The sequence below is a fragment of the Cervus canadensis genome, chromosome 19 (assembly GCF_019320065.1).
Source record: "Cervus canadensis isolate Bull #8, Minnesota chromosome 19, ASM1932006v1, whole genome shotgun sequence".
Taxonomy (NCBI): domain Eukaryota; kingdom Metazoa; phylum Chordata; class Mammalia; order Artiodactyla; family Cervidae; genus Cervus; species Cervus canadensis.
Genome location: NC_057404.1, coordinates 60,325,434 through 60,350,902, shown reverse-complemented (window position 1 = coordinate 60,350,902; position 25,469 = coordinate 60,325,434). Strand labels below are relative to the sequence as shown.

Sequence of the window (25,469 nt, the reverse complement as noted above, 5' to 3'; positions counted from 1 at the left end):
TCCCCATTTGCAGAAGGATGAAAATCAAATAGATGGTCACACATATTTCTGGCAAACACTGGATGTGTAAAAGTAGTACTGGGGGCCCGTGTAGCTAAAGTTGGGAAAGAAAGGTCTTTCCATTGAAATGGAGAGAACCATAGTGTTTAGCTCCGTTTGGGCTCTGGAGAACACATCCAAATATTAGGCTTGTCCCCATGAGTGGTACCACAAAGTGCCCTGGGCGTGGTATAGCTAACATCTCGAAGCAGCAGTGATAGGTGGGCATCTGACAATCACTGCCAGTCGAAAGCTTTAAGAAGCTGAGCTTTTAAGTGTATATTCAATATCCCCCCTGTAGACTTTGAGATTATTTGTGAAGGATTCTTAGAGATAAGGTGATTATAAGTCTACTTTTCTCATAGTTCATGAAACCAAACATGTTGCATAACATGGGTACCTTCTAGAAAAACCTATGAGACTTTAGACACATTCATGTGACACTTTACACTCTATCCTCAGGAAGTCTGTGACTAGTAGGGAAGACACATCTATACATAAATGATTACCAAACCAAGGTGATAAAGCCTATGAATGAGGTTTAAAGAAGGTATTTATTTAGGACAGTGCAAAAGGGGACCAGAGAACTCTGTGAGACTGAAGAAGGAGGTACTATGGTTTCACAGTAATTCACACGAAAACACAGTTTGAAACACAGTTCATCCAAGGGGCAAGGAGGCAAGGGTTTCCATGAAGAATAAACAGCATGTGAAAAAGCACAGCATGTGAAACTGCATGGTCTGGTAAAGGATGGCAGGGTGGTGGGACATGCGTGCATCTTGGGAAGTGGGAAATGGAGAGTGGAGAAACAACAAACAGCTTTAACAGGAAAGATACTGAGTGCACCTTTGAACATGCTGAGTGAATTCGATATGAATCTGGAAAAGAACTACATGTTTAGTAAGTGTATGTGTTGGAAGTCATCAGCATATGTTCTGAAGTTTAGTGAGCCAACCACTACGTACAGATCCCTGGGTGATGCTAGTGTAACCCAGACAGGTGATGTGAGAGAGACCAGTGACGGCGAGTGAAATGAAAAGAGCAGAGGGAAAAGCAGGATGTTGAAGGACACATTTATGGATGTCAATGAAGTAAGACATTTTAAGAAAGTTAGTGAATAGTATTAAGTGCAAATGAAAGGACAAGTGAAAAATCAGATGCAAAATGGCCATGGATTTATCAAGGTAGAGCTTGTGAGTGGCATGACAAGTGGCTGGAAAAACTTGGATGTCATGATCAACGCTGGCTAGGATGTGAAAGAGTGAATTAGAACATTGCTCATAATATGAGGGGAGGAAGGGAGGGATTAATTAGGAGTTTGGGATTAATAGATACACAATGCTATATATAAAATAGATAAATAAGAAGGACCTACATTATGGCACATGGAACTATATTCAGTATCTTATAATGACCTATAATGGAAAAGAACCTGAAAAGAATATAGTCGTGTAACTTTGCTGGACACCTGAGACTAACACAACATTGTAAATCAAGTACACTTCAATAAAAGTTAATAAATAAAATAAAATCATACTTACTGGTGAACAAAGAACATTACCCATAAAGTAGTAGGAAGTCTCAATATTTAAAAGTTGAGGAGAATTAAGCTGGTAAGAAGTGATGGAGAGACTGAAGATTCAGGAGCCCAAACACGCGTTAGCGACTGGTCTTATAAAGTGGTCCTCACTGCTGCTCAGCTTTGCACCCCTCTGCCGCCTCTCTCAGTGGACATTTCATATGTGTGTGCACTCAGTCACTCAGTTGGGTCTGACTCTTTGGGACCCCATGGACTGTAGCCTGCCAGGTTCCTCTGCTCATGGAATTTTTCCAGGCAAGAATACTGGAGTGGGTTGCCATTTCCTTCGCCAATGGATCTTCCCACCCGAGGTATCGAACCCAGGTCTCCTGATTGCAGGCAGATTCTCTACCACTCGAGCCACCTGGGTATCTTCCCCTGTTTTAACCACTGGAATTCACCTTTACCCTCTCATTCTCTGTAGATGTCTTTCCCTTACATTTCACAAAGCGAACAAAACAAAACAAAAATCAGCCAGGTGCCTGCTCTCCTTCCCCTGGAAATGTATAGGAAGATGAGCAAATTTCATCAATATCTTAAAGAGAGATAGGGGAAACAATATCTTAAAGAGACAGAGAAGTTCCAGTTAAGTCCCCAGAAGAGAGGGAACTAATTACCAAGAGGCTGGCAATAGGCTGTGAAGTTCTCACCTGTAAGGAGGAATCTGGAAAACAAAGTGAGCAGAGTGGGCAGGGAAGTCGGTCATGAGCAAAGGAGTCTTAGGAGCTGATAAGCAGAGAATACGAGGATCAGGCTACTGGAGGGGATTCAAATTGTCATCATTAATTTCTTTTGGGGGTTAAACTAGATGGCCACTACAAAACAGCACACATTTCCATGAAGGAAGAAAGTCTTAACTGGGAGTTAGAGGTTTGTGTATGAGAGTGGGGGTGGGGATGAAAAGAGAAGGAAGGAAGGAAGGAAATGGAGAGAAAAGCCTTTTTGGCCCCTCATCATTAGCAGAAAGTCATCTCTCACTTTGATTCTTTTTCAGGGAGAAATGGAAAGAATGTACACAATACTATTTGTTCATTAAGTGAATGAAAGAGGTACAGAAGGATCCACAACAAATTACTAAGTGAAAAAAGTGACAGTGTGTGTGTGTGTGTGTGTCAGAGAGTGTGAATGTGAGTGTGTGAGTGTGTGTGTCAGAGAGTGTGAATGTGAGTGTGTGTGTCAGAGTGTGAATGTGAGTGTGAATGTGAGTGTGTGTGTCAGAGTGTGGATGTGAGTGTGTGTGTGTGTGTATGTCAGAGAGAGAGAGAGAGGGCCAGAAGAGACACACAGATCTCAACGCTAAGTGAGGCTCTCTAGGAGCAGTGGGCATGGAGGGGATTTCAGAGGCTGATCCGTGTTTGGTGAGGCCTGAGGCTTATACTACCAGAATCTCTTTAAGAGAAAAAGACACAAATCTGTCAATGCAAATTAGTTATGAAAGAAAATATTTGTTTAGGGGAATCCAAGCTCCATTAGCTCTACAATAAATCTCTCTATACATGATTTCTATAGTTTTCTCTATGCTTAGTGTAGCTTTTCCACAACCATCATGGATCATTTAGAACTAAGAAACCAAAGCAGAAGTTATGTAAATATTTTTAATGTCAGCCACATTCTCTAATTTACTTACATTAGATTTATTTTGAAATGATCATTACAGACGGTTTCTAACTGGAAGGACTGCAGAGATTAAGACCTTGTGATGTCATTTATGGTTTATTTCTAGAAAGGTATCTGCAAAATTCCTAGTTTGAGGTTACCCTTGAATTCTATTTGTTACATAAAGCACCATAGATAACTATCCTGAAACAAGAGAAAATTCAAAGAACTTATCTAATCAGGAAAATCGTGTTTTTTTCCTTAAAAAAAAAAAATGGGATGAATTGTGCTCATTGTAGTAACCCAGTGTGAGTTTATATGCATTAGGTTAGCTCCTCCCAGTAGAAGAGCTATTGCTGCATTAACCACGCTTTCTAATGGCGTGAGCTCCTCCTCCCCTTCCTGTAATGACGGTCCCCTGATATCACACTTTAAACTGGAAGGAGCTTCTGTGGAGGGTTTTTTTTAGTAACAGGAAGTGACTGTTTAAGAGAGGTTTGCACGGGTTCACTTTGTCCTCTCAGCCGTCAAGGAAGTGCCTTACTGGAAACGGTCCGGGGACTGTCCCGGTGCGTTCCCCTAGGTGACCACGCTGCTGAAGGGTGTATTGAGAAGCAGCAGAAGGCTTTCCTTACCTTCACAGAACAGGGGTTTCTGTGACTCGACGTGGCCGCCGGGCTGACCCCTCTGGGATCGGAAGTGTTCCTCTCGATCAGACCGAGGATCTTATTATCCAGCTCCGCGCTCTCACACCTGCCCCCGGGGACACGGAAAGCCGCAGTTTACAAGGCGATCAGAGACGGTCATGTTCGCGAACGACAGGGAGGTGTCATTTACGTGTGATACCCCCACCCCTGCAATTTCCAGGGCTCTCATCTCATATTCACTAGCTGCTGCCATTAGAGAACTTTAAAGAGCATTGGAGTTTAATTTCCACTTACCCGCACATTTATTCTAAGTCACCTAGTAGGATACAAACGAGTTGAGGGATTTTCACCGGCGGATAACAATGACCAGAACTAAACACCCCCAGTAAGCCAGGCGCTCTACAATCATGTTCTTATTCAGTGGGTACAATTCATTACAGTAGTCGGCATTTACCTGCATTTTACCGCTGAGCAAACTTGGATTAGCAACTAACTTACTGATCCAACTCCAACACAGTGGCAGGGCCAAGATCACACTCAGATGTGTAGGATTCTATAGCTTGCTCTTGGCCATTTTTGCTCTATGTCTTCAATGAACTGACAACAAATCCCTAGGATTATTTGCCACCAAATGGAAATATCACATCAGAGTCAAAGGGTATCTGGAAGTTACCTTAAAAAGAAGCTAGTTCAACCTGCGTCATTTATCTGAGATCCAGAATGAATTGCTTATATTCCCATGACTATTAACTGATAACGTAAAAATTTAAATCAGATTCTCTGACTGTAGTCCATTTTTCTTTCTGTTGTATCATGCTGACATAATGGAGAAATCTTCTCATTAAAAACATAATTCAAGAGAAAAATGTATTCATTCTGTTATTTTTCTTTACTTTTTTTTTTTTTTTTTGCCTTCCTCATCATTTTTCATCCCCTGAAAACAACCCCTTGAATTGGGGTAGGAATTTTTTTTCAGGAATACTTCTCAAAGTTGTCTCCAAGTAAAATAAATAGGTGGGTGATCTAATCACATGTCGATGTGGCAGAGGTTACTTGGGCTGTCTGTCCAACACTCTACCTTCTTTGAGAGTGTCTTCCAGGTGGCGGCTCTGACAGCCTTGCTTGTTGATACTACTTGACCTCATTTCCCTGGATATAGCTGATTGGACCAAGATTAAACACCAGATTCCAGCTTGGCCCGTGAGATTCTCTTCTGTGTGCAGAGGGAGCTAAGAATGAAGCAGCTGGGTAGGGAAATGCAGAGCTGTGAGATGGAGAGAGTCTTTGCAATTTTCTGGTCTTGAATCAACCCTAAGGCATGACTGCCTTCCTACCCTTATATTCTTCTAATTACCCCATATCTTTTATAATGAATTATCTCTGTCTTTTCTTAAGCTAGCTTTTTGGTGTCTGTTATTTGTAGTAGGAAAAAAATCTCTGAATAATACACCTCAACCCTCATATTTCTATTTATACTTTCCTCAGGCTGTGGAATATCTGTGCCTCATGTCCCACATGTGATGTCACCAGAGACAACTACTGGGTGTACAGTAAATCTTTCATGGCCCAAAAGCTTATGCATGTGTAGTATCAAGTTTGGTAGCCTATCCCCAAGGTTTCCTGCAATCCTCTGAGAAGAGTTTCAAAATTCCTTTAATAAGTGCCCCAAATCCTTCAGGTTAATTAGATTACCAATTAATTAATTAGTCCAATGGAATTGGACTAGACTGAATGTTAAGCCTCTGAGGCAGCTTTTCTGACCTATTCTGAACCAGACTTGCCTGCCAAGAGGTCACAATACTTTCTGGTGTTACATTCCTTTGTGACAAACATGTTATTGAGCCCAAACCCCAGAGGGGATCATTTTGATACGACACTCTGTGACCTCCAAGACCCCACATGACGCAGCTCTTGTGTTGTTTCTGAGCTCGCATCACCCACTCCCCTCCGCCAGGCACACTTAGCCCATCACAGAACACACCAGCATGCTTCCCACACAGGAGCGTGGCGTTTGCACTTTCTTCCACACGTCGTGCTTCCCCCATGCCCTTCAGAGTCTGTCTCAAATGTTGATTTATTAAGAAAACCTCTGCTGATGAACTTATTTAAAATGGCTTTCTCATACCCATCACTACTGGCCTTTAATTCTAATTTTCTCCTTAGAATTTTTTATGATCTTGATTTCTTATTTGTTTACTGTTCTCCCCAGCCCCCATACAGGTTTAATATATGTCCCATGAAAGAAGGGCATTTGTCTGCTTTTATTTGCTGCCCTGTTTCTTGGCACATAGCATGACCTCCCTCCATAAATATTTGTTGTTGAATAAATATGACTGTGTGATGAAGTTTAATTCAAAACATTAACTCAAATCTAACAGTAAATTAGATGCTTATTTAAAATGTACACAAATAACCTCAAATTCAAAGAACTGGTAAGTTGGGACACAAAGGAAGCATTAATAGCAACTTTAAAACTCTGCTTTCCTCTATAGATCACTAAATAATTGCATGCAACAAAGTTATAGTCTTAATATGACATTATGACCCAAGGTTTGGAGTAGAGTAAAAAGAAGAAAAACACTCTACCAAACTTTTAAACACAAACAGAACAAAGCCTTCAAAACCTTGCATTTGTTTTACTGGGTATGTATTATCCTCACCCGGGATCTCTTCACTGATTCTGTAATACTTAGCTGATTAGGTCAGGGGTATGGCTCCAGATGTCTTTGCTCAGGGCCCTACCCCTTAATCATCCTGATTTTTTAATTAAACTTGAGCCCTAGTGAAGTTAGATACCTTGTCTTGAGGTCACTTGACTTATAAGGGGCAGGGTAAGAATGTGTTCTGAAACACATGACTTTTTAATCTACCTTTGAGTTGCTAGTGAATTGTCACTGCAGCAGGACCATAGAGGACCATGTTATTCCCAGATAATTGGGCTCAGGTTTTCCACTGTGAGGGGCATTTCTGCTTCAGTTCCAAAGAAAACAACCTATCATTGCCCGCACTGAAAGTTAGCTGACTTACAGAGTCGGGTATAGGAGAGGCTTGGGAGCCAAGCTATGAGGACCACGTGGTTCACTGATGGCCTTGTAGGTGGCTCCTTGTTTTTCTCAGTTGGGAATTATAGATCAGGACCCAGGATGAGATGCAGGGGTCTGTGAGTTACCCCAAATCAAATTAAGTACAAAACTGTATTATATCTGTTATATGCTCAATGTCTCTTTCTGAAGAGAGGGTCAAAATCTTTTTGACCTTCCTAAAAAGGTAATAATCACTGACCCATTTTAAGTTATTGCCATGAGTGGCCACTTTAAATTCAAATCTTAGACTTTCTTTGTCTAAGAGTACACTTTGATTTAAAAAATTTTTTTTTTTTAACCATGGAAAAACTATGAAAATTAAAAAAAAAATGACTCATTGAATTAAATACTATTAAGTAAATCTTTATTTGAGGTGGCCTCCTCCTGACATTTCAAGAGAAAAGAGAATTATAGAGGCAGTATTCTAGGGCTAAGAACTTCCCAAGATGACAGTGACAAAATTCTAAGAAGTCTAGTAAATCCCTGTTAGACCCTTGGCTTATTTGTTGCTGGCTTTAAACTTACATGGATATAAACTTCCTGTGGTACTGTTGCTCCTTCCTACCCTTCACTCAAAGAATAAATCCGCCTAGAAAGTTGATAGAAATGATTTTAATATGAATTATACTGACCAATAGGAAAATAAATTAGGCCAATGTTGACTATGAAGCTTATTTTACAAATAGTTTTCCCTAATTTATGTATGATTTCTGAACTGGTTTTCCCCTAGACTACCATTGAGAGGTAACAATCTGCCCAATAACCCAGCAATTGGAGGGATCAGAGAAAGAGGTGTATCAGAGAAAGTATATTTGGAGCCCTCAGGCTTTTATTACACATTCAAGGGTCTTCAGTGCAAACGCCTCCAAAAGAAATTATCTGATAAAGTGAAGTCTTTTTATGTCATTGTTTAATGGGCTCATTCAAGGATTATTTATTTATTTATGTATTTTTCAAGAATTATTAAATTATTTAAATTCTACTATTTGATTAGAGCCAAGACATTGTTAATTTGTAGAATCCTCTCTGGTAGAAAAGAATCTCAAAGTTTGTGGCTTACTGCCTCTTAGGGTATTACCATTTTTGTATCTAGTCTAGCATCTTATTCTAACATTGTTTTATTAAATTGACTGTAAATACCCAACTCTTCAAATGTTCTTTGAATGGAAAGCTCATTAATGAGTTGAATTAAAACTGTGGACATATGTTCATTTTATATTTGTAGAACAGTTGTGGTTTTAACTCTTTGTGCCTCGTACTGGATATCTATACTTTAAACCATGGAATTCCTAGTCCCCGAAAATGACTCCTGGTGAGCACACAACCCCAAAGCCCCAGACCTGGTTTTTATGGTAACATGCTATAGTTGCCTCAGTAGTACTCACAAGAAATATAAACCCCTAAGGAAAATGATTACACTCAATAGAGAAAACAGAAGCCACAAGCTTGGGAATAACCTGAAGATCATTTGATTTCTCTCCTGCATTTGGAAGACAGAGAAATGAGACTCAGAGGGGTTAAGTGGCATAGAGCAACGCCAAGGCGAGAATTAAGGACACCAGTGTTCTTTTTTCCTCAAATGTCCACATTTCCTCCCAGCCTGCCACCAAGGTCGCATGTTATGCTTTGATCTTAAATCATAAGCCAAGTCTTTTTAGGGAAGATTCTGGAGAACAAAGCATATTTTCAAATATAAGACAAGGATAAATCAATAGCATATTCTTCTATAATGGAAAAGCTTCCAGATGTTCAAAGACCAGGACTGCAACCTCTGGAGACACAGAATGAGCAGTGTTGTCTGAAACACCACAGTCAAGCAATGACTTTTAGGTTTTACTTTTTGTTACTGTGATTAGTAGTCCGAGTGTGCTCCTGGCTATTTGGGGGAGAAACAAATTACTCAATAAAGAAATTACTCCCTGTAAATGTGTTTTAGATCCATACGGCATGGTATCTAAATTATTTTAGTAATTGGGAGCTCTAACAGTTGCGGCTTAAGGAGGTTATAGAAGAGAAAAGTAGCTCACAAAATTTTCAAAGTAGCATTGGCCTCAGGCAAGAATGAATATTTCAAGAGTTTAACCCAAGGCTATAGCTCAGAGGTTAAAGCATCTACCTCCAATGTGGGAGACCCGGGTTCGATCCCTGGGTTGGGAAGATCCCCTGGAGAAGGAAATGGTAACCCACTCCAGTATTCTTGCCTGAAGAATCCCATGGACGGAGGAGCCCTGGTAGGCCACAGTCCATGGGGTCGCAAAGAGTCGGACACGACTGAGCGACTTCACTTCACTATGTGGCTTAATAATTTTAAAAAGTGTCTAAACGTGTGTGGTCTTTGCATGTCTGGAAAGTGAGCCCAGAGAACGGCACTGTTGCTTATACCCCTGAGCTCTGGGACTGCCCTCAGTCTGCATTCTTGGCTGGAAACCTGTCTACTGCACCAATGTTTTTGTGATGTGCCAAGTCACTGAGCTGATGCCACAGCCCTCTGCCAAAACTCTTGTGGCGGTGCTCTGGGGGAGCGTGTGGGCAGGGGAGTCAGATTGGACCAGAGATAAAGTGCGGCTGCAGGTGCTGTTCAGACCGCGAAAGGTTACAGGTGAGCACAGTTCTGGAGAAACCACATCCTCTTACAACTATCCTGCGGCGATGAGGTTTGGTTTCCTTATTGGGACTGCTCTGAGCTAGTGAAACATTCTCGTTCACAAAGGCAGAGTGACAGGTTGAGACAGGATACAGCGTCGATGAATATACACTGTTTCAATAAGAGATACTGTGATACATGCAAGTCTTGGCCTTTTTTTTCTGGCTAAATGTTAGCCATCCTGTAGTTCTCACCTTAAGTATGGGAGAGTGACATAAAATGTTCCAACTATATGTTTCCATACCAACCTGTATTTGCTACATTAGGCTGCTAATTAAACTTGATTGTAATTGCGTGTTTGCTCTGTTAGATTAGAAACCCCTGAAGGCAGGCACGCATTTAGTTTGCTGATATCACTGTGCCTCCGGAGCCTCACAATGGTCACTAAATGTTTGACAAGAGAACAAGTAGTGGGGAACAACTAGGACTGAGGTCAACAAGGATACCAAGGAATCCTGAAGGTGGGGATGCTTGTATTACAACATCATGGGGAGGTTGCTCATCAATTCTCTCTAGACGCTTTCTCTCCATGGAGTCCATGTGATTTCTTCCCTCCTCATCTCAGTACTTCTGCCTGTGGGAGAAGGAGCTGACGAAGTCCTAACAGCTATGAAGACTATAAGAGGGGACCTTTCTGCTGCAAGCCATAGAGCTTCAGGCATCAGCAAGCAGGGTGCATGCCTGCTAACATGCTTCAGTCATGTTCAACTGTTTGCCACCCTGTGGACTGTAGCCTTCCAGGCTCGGTCCATGGGATTTTCCAGGCAAGAGTACTGGAGTGGGTTGCCATGCCCTCCTCCAGTGGATCTTTCCAATCCAGGGATCAAACCTAGGTCTTATATCTCCTGCACCGGCAGGCGGGTTCGTTTTGGCTTCCCTGGTGGATCAGATTGTAAAGCCACCTGCAAAGAAGGAGACTCTGGTTTGATCCCTGGGTTGAGAACATCCCCTGGAGAAGGGAATGGCAACCCACTCCAGTATTCTTGCCTGGAGAATCCCATGGACAGAGGAGCCTGGAGGGCTACAGTCTGTGGGGTTGCACAGAGTGGGGCATGCCTGAGTGGCTAATACACACACAGTGCCGCCTGGGAAGCCCCCAGCAAGCAGGGTCCTGGAGGGAATTCAGAGTTGAGGGGTCCTTCCCAATTCCCTGGAATCCAACCTGTCGTCAGGTAGATGCTTGAGAAGTATACTTAAGGATAAAATCTTGTCCAAGAGCAAGTAGTAAGCATGATTCTCTCCTCTGCTAATAAGCTCTGAGTTTTTAAGAGAAAAATGACCCCATTTTTAGATCTTAGATCTGCTGGATAGGCTGTCATTGGAATACCAGGGTTTGTTACAATGTGAGTTCCTCTATAGGGACTGGCAGAAGAGCAAAGAAGTCATCTATGCTACCAATTGTTACAGGGTTGAAAATACACAAAATAACACCCTTTAATAGGGCTACAGGAAGGACATAGCTTGAGAATTTTATGGGTCCATAGGAGTAGATTCCTTGGTGTTTTTGTTATTATTGTTGTTTTAATATGACATACTACCATGAAAGTTTTTTTTTTATTTACATAAAATTCCATTCTTTTGAAGAAGCAGAGAGTATAAAAAGTGAATACTCTTAAAGATTCAGGTCATAGAAAACATAATTCTCAACCAGCATTATAAATAAGTTAAACCTCTGTTTTTATGTCAAGAAAACCTTGGCACTTACTCTAACATTTGTATCATGTGGTTAATGCTTTTGCACACTGTCTGCAGAGGAAATATGCTCATATTGATTTATTGAAAACAAAATTGAACTAGCTATACATGCAGAGCAAAATTATAAATTTTATTGTGAATGTGGAACAATGGCAGAGTATGCCACCCCAATATGTCACTTCAACATAAGGCTTATTTTGAACAAAAGATACTTGAAAAACAGCAGATACAAAAATCATTCTGATCTCTCCTCTTTCTTCCTGCAAACAGGAGATAAAATTCACTTGTGAAAGATGCCCTCCCTAAACTAGGAAGAAAGAAGCAATTTTTATTATAAAGGATGGGAAATTAAGAAGAGGAATCCGTATGAACAGACCTCACTAAAATAATTCTTATCTTCCTTTAGCCTCATCATATGTTACAGTTACTTTTCCACAATTGTCTTTCTCTGATCAGTTTAGTATAAAAGTATTTAGATTTTGCCACTTCTTCAGGTCTTCATTTCCTAAGAGGGCTCCCATGTCACAGAAAATTTGTGAGCTTGTCTCTTATTAAGGTATTTTTTTCTTACAGAGCCCAGACAAAAATTTTCCTCCTCTACACTGTTCTTGGAAATAAGCATTTCAGCAGGAACATTATATATTTCATAATCGTGTCTATATAAAAAAAAGCAAAGTAGAAAATTAGATCAGGTTATATTCATATGAATATAACCACATTTTGGTGTCAACTATAGTTTTCCTTTAATTTGTCAAAATGTATTGCTCTGATCTCTATATAATACCAAGTTATGACATTATCTAGGAGGATTGGAAGACTAAATTTTAAGTCATGTCCAATAATTATAATAGTTTCACCAGTATCTCATTGCTATTTAATATTGAATGTGTGGATTTAGGTAAAAATATCATCAAATAAAACAATATGATCTTAAAATTATTCTCTTAATCTGTATTGTTAAAGTTGAATTTCATTGGGACAAATATTTGAAAGGACTTTTTTTCTTAAGGAACAGCCATTGGCAAAATAATTTTATTCAAAGTATTTTAAATTATTGCAAAGGAGGTGAGTGATACTTCTAATAACTATATCTGAAGTATTGAATAATTTAGACACCATATTCTTGAGAGCTATATATAATTTTTATAATAGGAGAAATAGTTTACCTTTCTATTTAATTGTTCATTAAGTAATATTTATTTAAACTATATCGGTTTAAATGTGAATTTTTTACACCTGAGTTGGAGTTTCAAGACGTGACTACAGTTCTTGATTTTAATTCACCAGCAGTTTTGAAGTTTGCAGCAGCACATATGAAGGTTCAGAGCCAAGTGAAGACTGACTGCCAAGTGAGGCAGTTTCCAAGTTGAATCCAAACTTGATCCATCTATAGATGGTGAGCAAATAATGGACTAAATTATGGAGACATTTATTCTGCATGAAAGTTTGGGGAGATTTTGAATTTGCTAACAGCTTTACCAAAAGCCACTAACATATGACAATTTTGATGTTATCTTGTGATCACGTGTCTCAATTCTTTTGATTAGCTGATAAAATGGAAGCCACTTTTTTCTGTTGTATCGCTTGTGTTAGTTTTGTTAGAGGTGGCACATGATACATGGAAATCATGAGTTATTACTACGTGTACAGTTGTTTAGTGGCTAAGTTGTGTCCGATTCCTTTGCGACTCTATGAATTCCAGTCTGCCAGGTCCTCTGTCCATGAGACTTCCCAGGCAAGATTACTGGAGTAGGTTGCCATTTCCTTCTCCAGGGGATCTTCCCGACCCACGGATTGAACCCACATCTCCTGCATTGGCAGGTGATTTCTTTACCACTGAGACACCAGGGAAGCTCATGTGTAGAGTAAAGCCTACATATTTAAAGAGAACTGCTTCTGAGAACTTTACACGGAGATATAAATAGGTTCACTTGCAGCTGCAAACATTGCATTGCATTGATTAAATGGTGCCTCTAGAGGGCAGTCTGCATTCAGTTCAGGCAGAAACTATAGTTTTCTGATGTTGCTCACATTTTCTGTTGATTGACTTTGAATTTCGAGTTCAAGAGAGAGAAATGTGTGGTGTGCACATTTGTACTAATTGTAGTTTGCTTCCCTTTTTTTTTTTTTTACTGAATTTAAAATTTAAAGGTAATTTTAAATTATTTTTTAATATGTTTTTAAAATTTGCAGTCATTGTTTATTTAGCATTTATATAATAGAGTTACACCAAATAGATTTCCTCCTATAGTGGTACATAAATTTTGTTAAAGACTGCAATGGTCTATATTCCTTCCTTCCTTCCTGTATTTCTTTCTTTCTTTCACAATGTTCATATGCAGGTGAAAATGATGAGCCTAAAATTTCTTTTTGTGCCAGAATTAGGAAATACTTAAAGAACTGGTTAGATATGGGACAATTTCAGTATCAAAATAAGTAATAATAAAATGCATTGTAACTCATTAAATAAAATAGAATTTGTTAATGTATACTGATAAAAATTTAGAAAGAGACATAAATAGGGACAGAAGAAATCTTTTCTTTACTTTAGAATAGTGACTAATAAATGTAGAAGAAATTATGGTATTAGAAAATCACTATTTGGCAGCCAGCACAGTAATAATTTAAATAGAAATCTCAATGGATGCTAAAACTTGTGCCTGAAATTTTGACGAGGAATGGGATCTTTGCATAATTTCACAGGATCTCCCTCCCCTAGTACTTAGTGAATACTAAAAGAAATACTGAAGAATAACTTTACATTGGAGAATCTTGGCAGATTCCACCTTAATGAAATGATCAAGATTAAAATCACCTGTAATGAGAAAAGTCCAGACATCTGATAAGAAGCCTTCGAAAACATAGCTTCACATCTGTGGTATTCCTGTGAAAATGTGTAAACTGTCAGGTCATGAAAATTAAGCAAAGACTGGAGAGCTGTCCCAGATTGAAAGAGGCTAAAAATCATGAAAACTACATGCAGTCTCTGATCCTGGGTTGCATCCTTCTTTTTTCTAGGAAGGACACGAACAGAATAATTGGCAAAAAATTGAATGAGCGAGTATTAGATGGTAGTATTTTAGCAGTGTTCATTTTCTGATTTTGATGTGAAGGGGATCAGAATACACCACCCTAAAATATGCTACTTTGATACGAGGATTGTTACGATCTCCCTGAAAGCAGGGCATCAATTTCCTTTTGTGAAGGTAGCATAAATTTGGTCCTTTTTCTGTACCAGGATGAGAAGAACACCTCGTCTCTGGAGCTGAAGCACCAGCAGGCACAATGAGTCTGCGTAAATAAACCTTACATAAAATACGCCGTTCATCTCCTAGTTACTGCCCTACAACTTATTGTCCCCTGAAGCCAAACCTTATGCTGTTTGCTGAGAAGGGTACAGAAGTTCTTGAATCTGTTTCTTTGAATTTCATTTCTTTTCTGTGAACTCCCATGCAAATAAAAATATTAATAAGTGTGTATTCCTTTTCTTCTGTTAATCAGTCTTTGTCAGCTAAATTAGCAGGCCCCCTGACACCGAACCCGAGAAGGTAAAGACAGTTTTTTCTTTCTTGTGCTTACATGGGAGAATGTCCTTGGTTATAGGAGATGGACACTAAACAATCTAGTAGTAATTTATTTCTGAGTAATTCAGTAAAAATATAAAATGTTGTTATACTTAGAAATTCTAGAGAGTTTGAAATCTGATTTGACACAAATTATCTCATATTCAATACAGAAATCATCTTATGAAAATGAAATTAGCATTTCATTATGGCACAGAAACTAAGACACAGGCCAATAAATCTCTGAGATTTGGGAAATTAGTGCAAACCAGAACAGAGCAAAGATGATTTAGTGTCTTGCTTTGCTTTTCTAAAAGAATGTGGAAGAGAGTTTGTGTGAATCAAATGACTTTGATATTCTCTTCTAGCCCAAGGATTCCAAAAATTAAATGAGCTATTTTCACGATAATATTTAAAGCCCAGATAGGAAAATACACAACATAAACCAACAGAACTCCCAAATCTTGAATGTCTTCATCTTTACTCTGTAGTATCTGACATCTCATATCCCTGTGGACTTCTCATAGTAAACTTATTGAAAATTGTTCAAATTCTCAGATTGTAGAAGACTGCTTTTGGAGAGGTAGGTTAGTGCCAAAATTGATTCCCAGGCGGCTCAGTGATAAAGAACCGCCTGCCAATGCAGGAGATGTAGCTCAGTCCCTGGGTCGGGGAGATCCCCTGGAGGAGGAAATGCCAACCTCCTCCAGTATCTTGCCTGGGAAATCCCACGGACAGAAGAGCCTGGTGGGCTACAGTTCATGGGGCCGCAAAGAGTTGGACACGACTGAGCATACACGCGCAGTATGCACAATGGAACAAAAACCCAAACTCAGAGAGGCTTTTTTCTCATTTACGTCAACAAATATTTCTTTTTTCTTTATGTAATAAAGTCCACTAACTTTTAAAAGCCTATGTCCTCATGATTTTGAATGAGATTCCAAAAGAAAGAAATGTGCATAAAAGATTTTTATTCTTTTATTAGTTACCTTTATAAAACACAATGATATGACTTTGAGCATGGAAGAATATCACAGGGATTTAAAATGGATTTTTATCACAGCATTATTTTTAGTTACAAAAGCTATAAAATAAAACTACTGTTGACCTTGCCTATTTCTGATTATAGAGAATGGATCATTTATCCTTGAGTGAAATGGAAAAAGAAACACTGGCTTCTCTTTGTTACAAAACATCAAACCATTTATTCAGTGGAAATTATCAAGGGTCATGACAATGTGAGGAAACCAGCAAAGTGAAACAGTTATTTGGTATAAAATTGCTTTTTGTTCTTCAAAAGTCTTTACAGGATTGACATAAAAATAACTCAGGTGCTGGTATAAATGTAACTATACAAAGACTAGAGGAGGAATTCCTAAAACTGGGTAAGTTGGAATATCTGACAGAAGAAGCAAATCTCACATTTAACTGGCATTTCCAAGATCAAGTGAAAAAAAAAAATCATCTCTAAGGGCCAGGTAGCATTCTATAGTGAAAACAAGACCAGCAGGTGGGTGAGCTGACATTGTTCTTAGGAGTGGTGACACAATAGATGGGAAAGAGTGGCATGCTACTAAAAAATGACATTCACCCGTGCTCAGCTGACGTGCTGAAATACGTCCAAACACAAAGTGCCCTGATGGTGATGGGGTATGTACTGAGGCGGGCACTGCGCTCGGCGCGGCAGATGCTGGATCCCATTCACCTCACAGAAAGCCTCCTTGAGCAGGGAACTGCTTCTGCTGCCTTTCAGGCGAGAAAACTGAGGTTCACAGACATGAGGTAACCTGCTCAAGGCAAGTTCTTCTCACTGCATTTCTTTGAGCAGAGCTTTTGTGTAGATTGCCCAAAGTAAAGAACTAGAACATATCAACTGTTCTAATACTGGAAGAGACAGATCTTTTAAATAAGTAGTTCTTTTTTCTTTAGTAAGGACTTATTAAAAAAGTAAGAGAAAAAGGGCCATGAACAATGTTCAGTTTTTAAAAGCTAAAAATTAGGAACTAGTTCAGGAAGTAATTGTGTGTGCTTGACAGTGTAATGGAGATCATAACACAATTAAATTCAGAATGCCAGTGAAATTTGAAAAACCAAAGCATTAGTCAGGCTTATTTTTTAAAGATGGGATTATAAATAGCCAGTATTTAGTTCTGAAGATGGAAAAATTAATAATTAATGGTGTTAAAATTAGTAATTAATAATTGCTTAAATATTCATTCATATCAAATATAAGTATGCATATCTAGGAAAATTTTCTGAAATAAGTATTTTTATAATTTTATAATACTAACACAGCTTTAATATAGAAAATTTAGGACAAAATCTTGGTAAATTTACCCTTTTCCTTTATATGCACATATATATTTTTGTAAATTGGGACTAGGGGTAATAAAGTATTTTATTTTTTCTAGTCAGAATATTAAAGGCCTTTCCTTTACTAAGAGATTCATGGGTAGAATAGAAATTCAGTGTAAAACATTCAAGAACAAACATGAACACACTTGGCTTAAAGTATTAGGTTTAATGAACTTTAATAAAATATAATGCACTTAAGGACATCAAATACTGGAAAAAAACAGTTAGAAAGTAGTGGGCCTATCAGTACATTGTACTGATATATGATGAAAATAGGTGAAGAAGAACTAAAGAGCCTCTTGATGAAAATGAAAGAGGAAAGTGAAAAAATTGGCTTGAAGCTCAACATTCAGAACACTAAGATCATGGCATCCGGTCCCATCACTTCATGGCAAATAGATGGGGAAATAGTGGAAACAGTGGCTAACTTTATTTTTCTGGGCTCCAAAATCACTGCAGATGGTGATTGCAGTCATGAAATTAAAAGATGCTTACTCCTTGGAAGGAAAGTTTATGACCAAACCTAGATAGCAATATTAAAAGCAGAAACATTACTTTGCCAAAACAAAAGGTCCATCCTAGTCAAGATATGGTTTTCCATGGTCATGTATGGATGTGAGGAGTTTGGACTATAAAGAAAGCTGAGTGCCGAAAAATTGATGCTTTTGAACTGTGGTGTTGGAAAAGACTCTTGAGAGTCCCTTGGACTGCAAGGAGATCCAACCAGTCCGTCCTAAAGGAGATCAGTCCTGGGTGTTCATTGGAAGGACTGATGCTGAAGCTGAAACTCCAATACTTTGGCCACCTGATGCAAAGAACTGACTCATTTGAAAAGATCCAGATGCTGGAAAAGATTGAGGGCAGGAGGAGAAGGGGACGACAGAGGATGAGATGGTTGGATGGTATCACTGACTTGATGGACATGGGTTTGGGTGAACTCTGGGAGTTGGTGATGGACAGGGAGGCCTGGCGTGCTGCGGTTCATGGGGTCGCAAAGATTTGGACACGACTGAGCGACTGAACTGACTGACTGACTGACTCATCAAGTAGATGGCTGTTCCGAGTTAAGAAACTTGATTTTTGACTTAACTGTTACAGATTTTGAGTCTTCTTTAACATCTAGGTCCAAGCTTAAGTATACATAGGATCTATTTTAAGCCTAGCTATGATAGTGGGACTCACCCAAGAATTCTGAAGGAATATGGGGCAAATTTAGGATTTTCCCTCAATATATGTTAGCCACCAGAGACACAAGGATTGCTAATACTATTTTTTTTTTTAAAGTTTCTTTCTTTATTTTTTTTTTATTTTTTTTATTATTATTATTATTTTTTTTTCCAGTGGGTTTTGTCATACATTGATATGAATCAGCCATGGATTTACATGTATTCCCAATCCCGATCCCCCCTCCCACCTCCCTCTCCACCCGATTCCTCTGGGTCTTCCCAGTTCACCAGGCCTATTTTAATAAGAATAGCCATATAAGAATTTCAAAGACCTTGTCAGTGAGTAGTATAATTTATAATATAGTTTCAATAACATGAATGTAACAAGCCATGGAAAGAAAAGTTTCTGTAAGGATAGCTCTTGCTTGATTGATTAAATACACACATAAAATCTCTTCACTAAGATTATATGCAAAGGCGATTTTAAAAATTGAGTACATGTAAAAATGTTTTGTCATGTTTTAAAAAATAGATTCTAGAAAAGAACTAAAGGATGTAAGATTATAGACATTCTGGGTAAGCATAGGGATCTGGTTTCTCTTAGGATCTGGGCTAAAAAAGATTTCATTTGGGTTTTCTTGTAAACTACAGGAAAGAAAAGATAAACAATAACAATGACAGTACTTTTCAAACCAAAATGCTAAAACAAAAGGAATGAATTATGGGAAAGATACAGAAATTTAAGAGAATAGGCTGAAAAGTAGTACATCACCTTCATTGTAGAGAATCACATTCAGAGAAACTATAACCCAAAACACAGGAATTTGAAGTGTTTGTGCTAGTCACTCAGTCGTGTCCGACTCTGAACCCATGGACTATAGCCCGCCAGGCTCCTCTGTCCATGGGATTTTCCAGGCAAGAATACTGGAGTGGATAACCATTCCCTTCTCCAGGGGATCTTCCCAACCCAGGGATAGAACCTGGTCTCCTGCATTGCAGGAAGATTCTTTACCATCTGAGCCACCAGGGAAGCCCCGAGAATTTGATATCTGTGGCCTAAATTTTTAGTTACAAAGAGGTTTACATGGTATAAAAAGCATTGATGATTTTTTGCCTATGAAATCATCCTCACAGTGCTACAGAGGTAAAAAAGTGAAATAAAAATGACGTGATTTTATCATTTATCCATTCAACAAATAACTATTGAACATCTGTTATATGCCAGACACTCTTTCTAGTGGTTGGCACAGTATGTACAAGAGCAGAAAAGAAAAAAAAAAAAAATGCCCACACTTGTGGAGCTTAGATTCTAGGAATTCTTTAAAATGGCAACTTATCCTGCCTCCAAACAAACTGTAGAGAATTTGCTATCAAGTTCATTAATAAACATGGCTGAGAAGACCCAGTGAGGGCCAAATATACTGATCAAGAAGATTAATTGCCTTAAGATTATCAAGAGTTCAGTATACCTGCTTAAAAAACATGAGTTTTCAGGGCTTCCCTGGTACCTCAGTTGGTAAAGAATCTGCCTGCAGTGAAGGAGACTGAGGCTAGATCCCTGGATTGGGAGGATCCCCTGGAGAAGGAAATGGCAACCCACTCCAGTATTCTTGCCTGGAGAATCCCACGAACAGAGGAGCCTGGGGGACTACAGTCCATAGGGTCGCAAGAGTCAGACACGACTTAGCAACTAAACCACCACCACCATATCTGCTTAAAAAACATGAGAAGGTCCAGAGAGAGTATTAACAAAATCGTGGAATATATTATGAGAAGAACCCATCCTCTCAAAAGTGACATCAGCTCTGTGATCCTAGAGTTTTTCCTCATAAAAGAACTCATACAGATCTGAGGTATTGAAACAACAACAAAAAAGAATTATGGAGTATACTAAGAAAGAGATTATCTTTAACATGTAATATTTTTAAAGAGGTCTTTTGAAAAGGGTACAGACCTTCTATGATGGCTAGAGATACAAAGTTGGAAAAAAGAAAGTTCAGTGAAACTCGAAAACAAATAAAAAACTTGAGGGAACCCAGATGCCACACAACAGGCCCAGTTGAGAGCACTGTGCCAGGACCAGGGAGAGGAGATGGTTCAAACTCAAAACAACCAAAAAGAAGAAGAAAATCTAGAGGCAATCCAGAGAAAATGAAACCTGAGAAGCAATCAAGGAGATGGCCATTGGCACAACCTTAAGGACCCAGTAAGTGATGAATGCAAAAGCCAGGAAAAGAGGAATAAAATCTTTGTAACATCCGTAGGATACTGAGCTCAGAGATACATAGAAGAAGCTCATTGTTACTTTGACAGCAGTTTTCACTGAAAAGTAAAAGAAGTTAGGCATGGGCCCTACAAGAAAGGAGTCGTGCTATTTGTGTCGCCTGGAAATACCCCTGCCTGGTAGAAGTCAGTGGGCAAGGAAAACAAGGCGTCCAGGTGCCCAGGCCACAAGTCAAGGTCAGTGGATTAGAAAAGGAAGTGGCAACTGGGAACCACTGATTGAAGATTTCAACCATGACAAGTGGAGAGATGTGAGACTACACTAATAACTGAACTGATTTTTATCTTCCAAATTCCCCTACGCTGAACTGGAACTCCTTGGGTGTACCAAGCTGCAGTGGCTGGGGAAGAATGTCCTGAGAAGACGAGCGGACCTTGTGAAGCCCAAGTCACAGCATCTGGAGGGGAAACGTCCTTCTGGCACCCTCAGATAAGACAGGAAGCTTGCTTCATTCTTGTGAGGTGACAGAGCAGGTACTTTGCAGGGCCGCTCAGTGACAGAAGCCGTGTGGGTGGCGGGGTCAGGGCACCGGGCAGGCACAGGAGGGCGGGGGTGAGGACCCATCCTCCCCGTGCCAAGCTGAGCACCCAGTGTGGGGCTGCACACACTCAGAAGGGAGAGCCCCTGCTTCTCAACCACACAGAGGCGCCCTCTGGGCCAGCGGTGCCCTGCTCACCCTGCCTCCTCCTAAACCATCGTCACAGGCCAAGCCCTCACCTGGCAATCGGGCTGGCACTTGGCATTTCTTCTGTCTGTGTGTCGAGACGTGGCAACCACTTGGAGTCGGTTTTTTTACTGCCCCCTAATGGACAGACACACTAAAGGACACTCCTCTTGCCCTTGTTCTCACCCAAATAGGTGACACCTTGGACTGCAAGGAGATCGAACCAGCCCATCCTAAAGGAAATCAGCCCTGAATATTCATTGGAAGGACTGATGCTGAAGCTGAAGCTCCAGTCCTTTGGCCACCTCATGCAAAGAGCCAACTCATTGGAAAAGACCCTGATGCTGGGAAAGATTGAAGGCGGGAGAAGGGCACGACAGAGGATGAGATGGTTGGATGGCATCACCAACTCAATGGACATGAGTTTGAGCAAACTCCGGGAGATGCTGAAGGCCAGGGAAGCCTGACATGCTGCAGTCCACGGGCTGGCAAAGAACTGAACACAGCTGAGTGACTGGAGAACAGCAAGAACCACCGCTGAGAGTATTAAACAACTGGTTTACCGGGACAGTGCAGAGCAGGGTTCCGATGAAGGGGAACCCTTCGCTATACAAATTACAAATTCCCTTTGCATAATCTCAAATTAAGAAGAGGACACTTCTCCCACAGAGTCCAAAAGTCCAGAGAGATCGGGTGGAGAGGGAGGTGGGAGGGGGGATCAGGATGGGGAATACATGTAAATCCAGGGCTGATACATGTCAATGTATGGCAAAAACCACTACAATATTGTAAAGTAATTAGCCTCCAACTAATAAAAATAAATGAAAAGGAAAAAAGAGGACACTTTAGAATCCAAGATTTCTCAAAAACCTCACAGTAGGGGCCTCAACTGTCTTTATATAGACCCAGTTTCTCAAAACTGTACCTAGTTAGAACTTGCTAGGCTCAGGGGGGTTTCCAGACTTCTGAGCCACGTTTTTCATCTTTACACAGAGTTCTGGCAGTTGGCAGCTACCAGATTGCCGGCAGTCTCTGGATGCCAAAGGGGATCCCTGAACACACACGCCCTGACCAGCAGGCTCCCAGCTCCTGTGGTGCTGTAGTAACCACCACCAACTGCTGATTAAAAAACATCCTTTTCCTATGACTGAACAATCCAGTTCAAAGAGAGCTGTGGCTGACGCTGACTGTGTGGTTGATTTAATGATCAGGGAATTACTGCCAGTCAAACTAGCCTGTTGTCTACCTTTTTTCTCTCAACAGATTTGTATTTGTTTGTTTTTGTTGTTATTCCCTCGGAGAGCCTTTTTTTCCTTTTCATCCAGCAGATTTCTGGAACCCCCTGCCCAGCTGGCCATTTTAAGACCTCTGCTCAGACTCCATTTAGAGAAAAAAACAAAACAAAACAAAACAACAGCACTGGAAAATAGTGTACCTTTAGGTGGAACTAAACCCAGAGGGAAGTAATACAAAGTGAAACTAGTTCTTTGGATCTGCAATGTGAGAGTGAAAGTAAAGGTCACTTTTTGGTAAGAGGCTCTGAATGTTAGTAAAAGCAGAACTATGTGCTGGGGAAAAGAGTAGGAGTTGAAGGTCAAGGGGGAAATTTGGTGGCTGCAATAACTAGGGTTAATTTATGAATGGGCTCCAAGCTACGTCAGTGGCCACTTCTGACGAGCTTGACTGAATAGAGGGCAAGAGAGGAAGTTTTGGGGTGTGAGGAAAGTCCAGAAAACACGCTAATCAAATGTTCCACAAAAGGGAGCAATTGGGTAGCCACACCGATGCTTTATTTAGTGCTTGGAGGGATCAGAGGAGGACTCAGCACAGAAACCATGAGGCCGTGCTGCCGGCCCCTTCTCAGAGCAGCAGGCTCCGGGGCACCACATCTGGCTGTCAGGCCTTGTTGGGTGCCTCCTGTGTGTGAAAGGAGTTTCTAAAGCATTGTTCATATGGTTCAAAGAGCAAAACACAAAAGTAGAAACAAAAAGCCCGAAACAAAGAGCAATAAGCTTTCTAAGAGGAAAAGATAGTCAAGGATTTTTACCATGTGCATCGTGATTTTTGCCTTGGAAAATTTAGAGCCAGAGTTTATCACTGCCTTAGGCAACACACACACATCTTTCTCTGAGTTGCTTTCCCAAGTCTATGTCCCCAGGGAAAAAGCCCTGCAACTGGAATCTGGAGATCTGTATTCTAGATGTACCTCTGCCAATACCTAGCTGGGATTTAGGCAAGCACTTAGCTCGTGCTGTGTCTAGTGACCAATGCACCCACTCATTTATTCAGTGCCTTATACTGTGAACCTACCTTGTGCATGATAATCTCATTTTCTTCATATGCAAATTAAAGGAACTACCCTAGATCAATTCAGCATTGGGATCATATAGTTAATTTTAGATGTCACCTTTTTTGGAGAACTGTGATAAAAATCTACGTCCTCTGATATGGTACATACACTTGTTCTGCATTTATCAAAGTTTTAGCCTATGTATTTTCAAATAATAGCCCATTTTATTTTTTCTTTATTGGATATTTTCACACTGTAAAAGTATATTCACTTTAACAAGCCAACAACAGAAAAGATTAAAAAATAATAATCTTACTCTTCTCTCAGTTCCACTTTACTGTGATAATTAGTATTAGCACCAATATTTCACATTTTTCTCTATGCTCATGTAAATATGTATATGCTGCTAATATGAATTATATTTAATTATATTTGATTAACTTAATTATTTACTAATTATAATTATACATAATGATATTTCTTTCCCTTTTTTAAAAAAATAAAAATAAAGTCACACATTACTCTGTCAATTATTTGGTCATTTTGTATTTTTCTGAACATTTCTCCAGGTTCATACATATTTTTATAGCCAATTAATATTGAAAATTATAAAGGGGCCAAATTTATTTATTTCTCTATGATGGAATATCAAGTTGTTTCTAATGGTTTTTTCTTTTAAGTGTCACAATAATCAGTGCAGTAAAAGAAATACTTGTCTAGATACATTCTTACACACTGGTACTTTATTTACACAGAATAGACTTATCAAGGTTACGTTGTTGAGTATAAAAGTTTAAACTTCTAATAACACTTCTAGATTATTTCCAAATTGGTTACAGCAATTTTCATTTCTATCAGCTACAGATAAGAATTCTTAGTTTCCTACTACTGACATTGGCTCTAGATACATTAATACCTCTGCCAACAATGAGTGTTCCATTGTTATTTTAATTTGTATTTTCCTAATTATCAATGATGTTGATCATATTTCAATATATTTGTTTTTATTTGCTTGTTCTCTTCTTAATTGTTAGTCTTGTTTATTGACTGACTTTTCGTTGTGGGTATCTTTTCACTTTCCCGTATGTTGTATTTCTTTGTCTAGTCATCATTTTAACAGCAAGAGGTGTTATAGAAAATAGTACAAATCAAGGTAAGTGGGGTCAGAACTATGGAGTGTTGGCCTGGGAAGGTAGGAATTGCAACTTTATATAGATTAATCAAAGGCAGGACTTACTGAGAAGGTGACATTTGAGCAAGCCTTGCAGGAAGTATAAGAGTGAGCCATGATGTGGTTTACTTGGGAAGCAATATTTCGTTCTCTATTGAGGTAACTAGTTCCAAAACTCTGAGGCTACAGCTTGCCTGGGGTGTACAATGAACACCAAGGAGGAAGGCATGCCTGGAGTAGAGGGAGCTTGAAGGGGGAGTGGCAGTCAATAATACTAGCGGTATAAGAGAGCCAGCTCGTGGAGGTGTGTGGGTATGAACAAAACCTCGAGTTTTACTCCAAGGATATGAGGATTTTGAGCAAAGGAGTAATAGGATGTGACTTATATTTTGGAAAGATCACTGGTTGCTGGGTTTAGAGTTGCCTGCAGGGAGGCAAGGATAAATGCATGGAGACTAAGAAAGCTAGTCAGCATCTAGCAGAGATGGCGTTAACAGTTCCTCTTTACTGAGATAGAAGACTGACCGAGGAGAAAATTTGGGTAGTTTGAGAAATGAGAAGTCTACAAATTATTCACTTTTGTCAGAGGCACTATATCATAGTCACATTACTTAGTGTTCTGAGTGTTTAAATACAAATTTACTTAAAGGTGTTGAAATGATAGACTTGGATATGATCTGGATTTTTTTTCTT

At 39.6% G+C, this 25,469-nt stretch overlaps 1 protein-coding gene across 1 annotated transcript in view; it reads right to left on the bottom strand.

Moving 5' to 3' along the window:
- Positions 1-25,469, bottom strand: part of TNIP3 (TNFAIP3 interacting protein 3) — a 109,462-nt gene that overhangs the window by 54,156 nt on the left and 29,837 nt on the right. Inside the window, exon 3 of the mRNA XM_043438578.1 lies at positions 3,850-3,967. Coding sequence (XP_043294513.1) covers positions 3,850-3,967 — 118 coding nt within the window. The remainder of the gene's footprint in view (positions 1-3,849; positions 3,968-25,469) is intronic.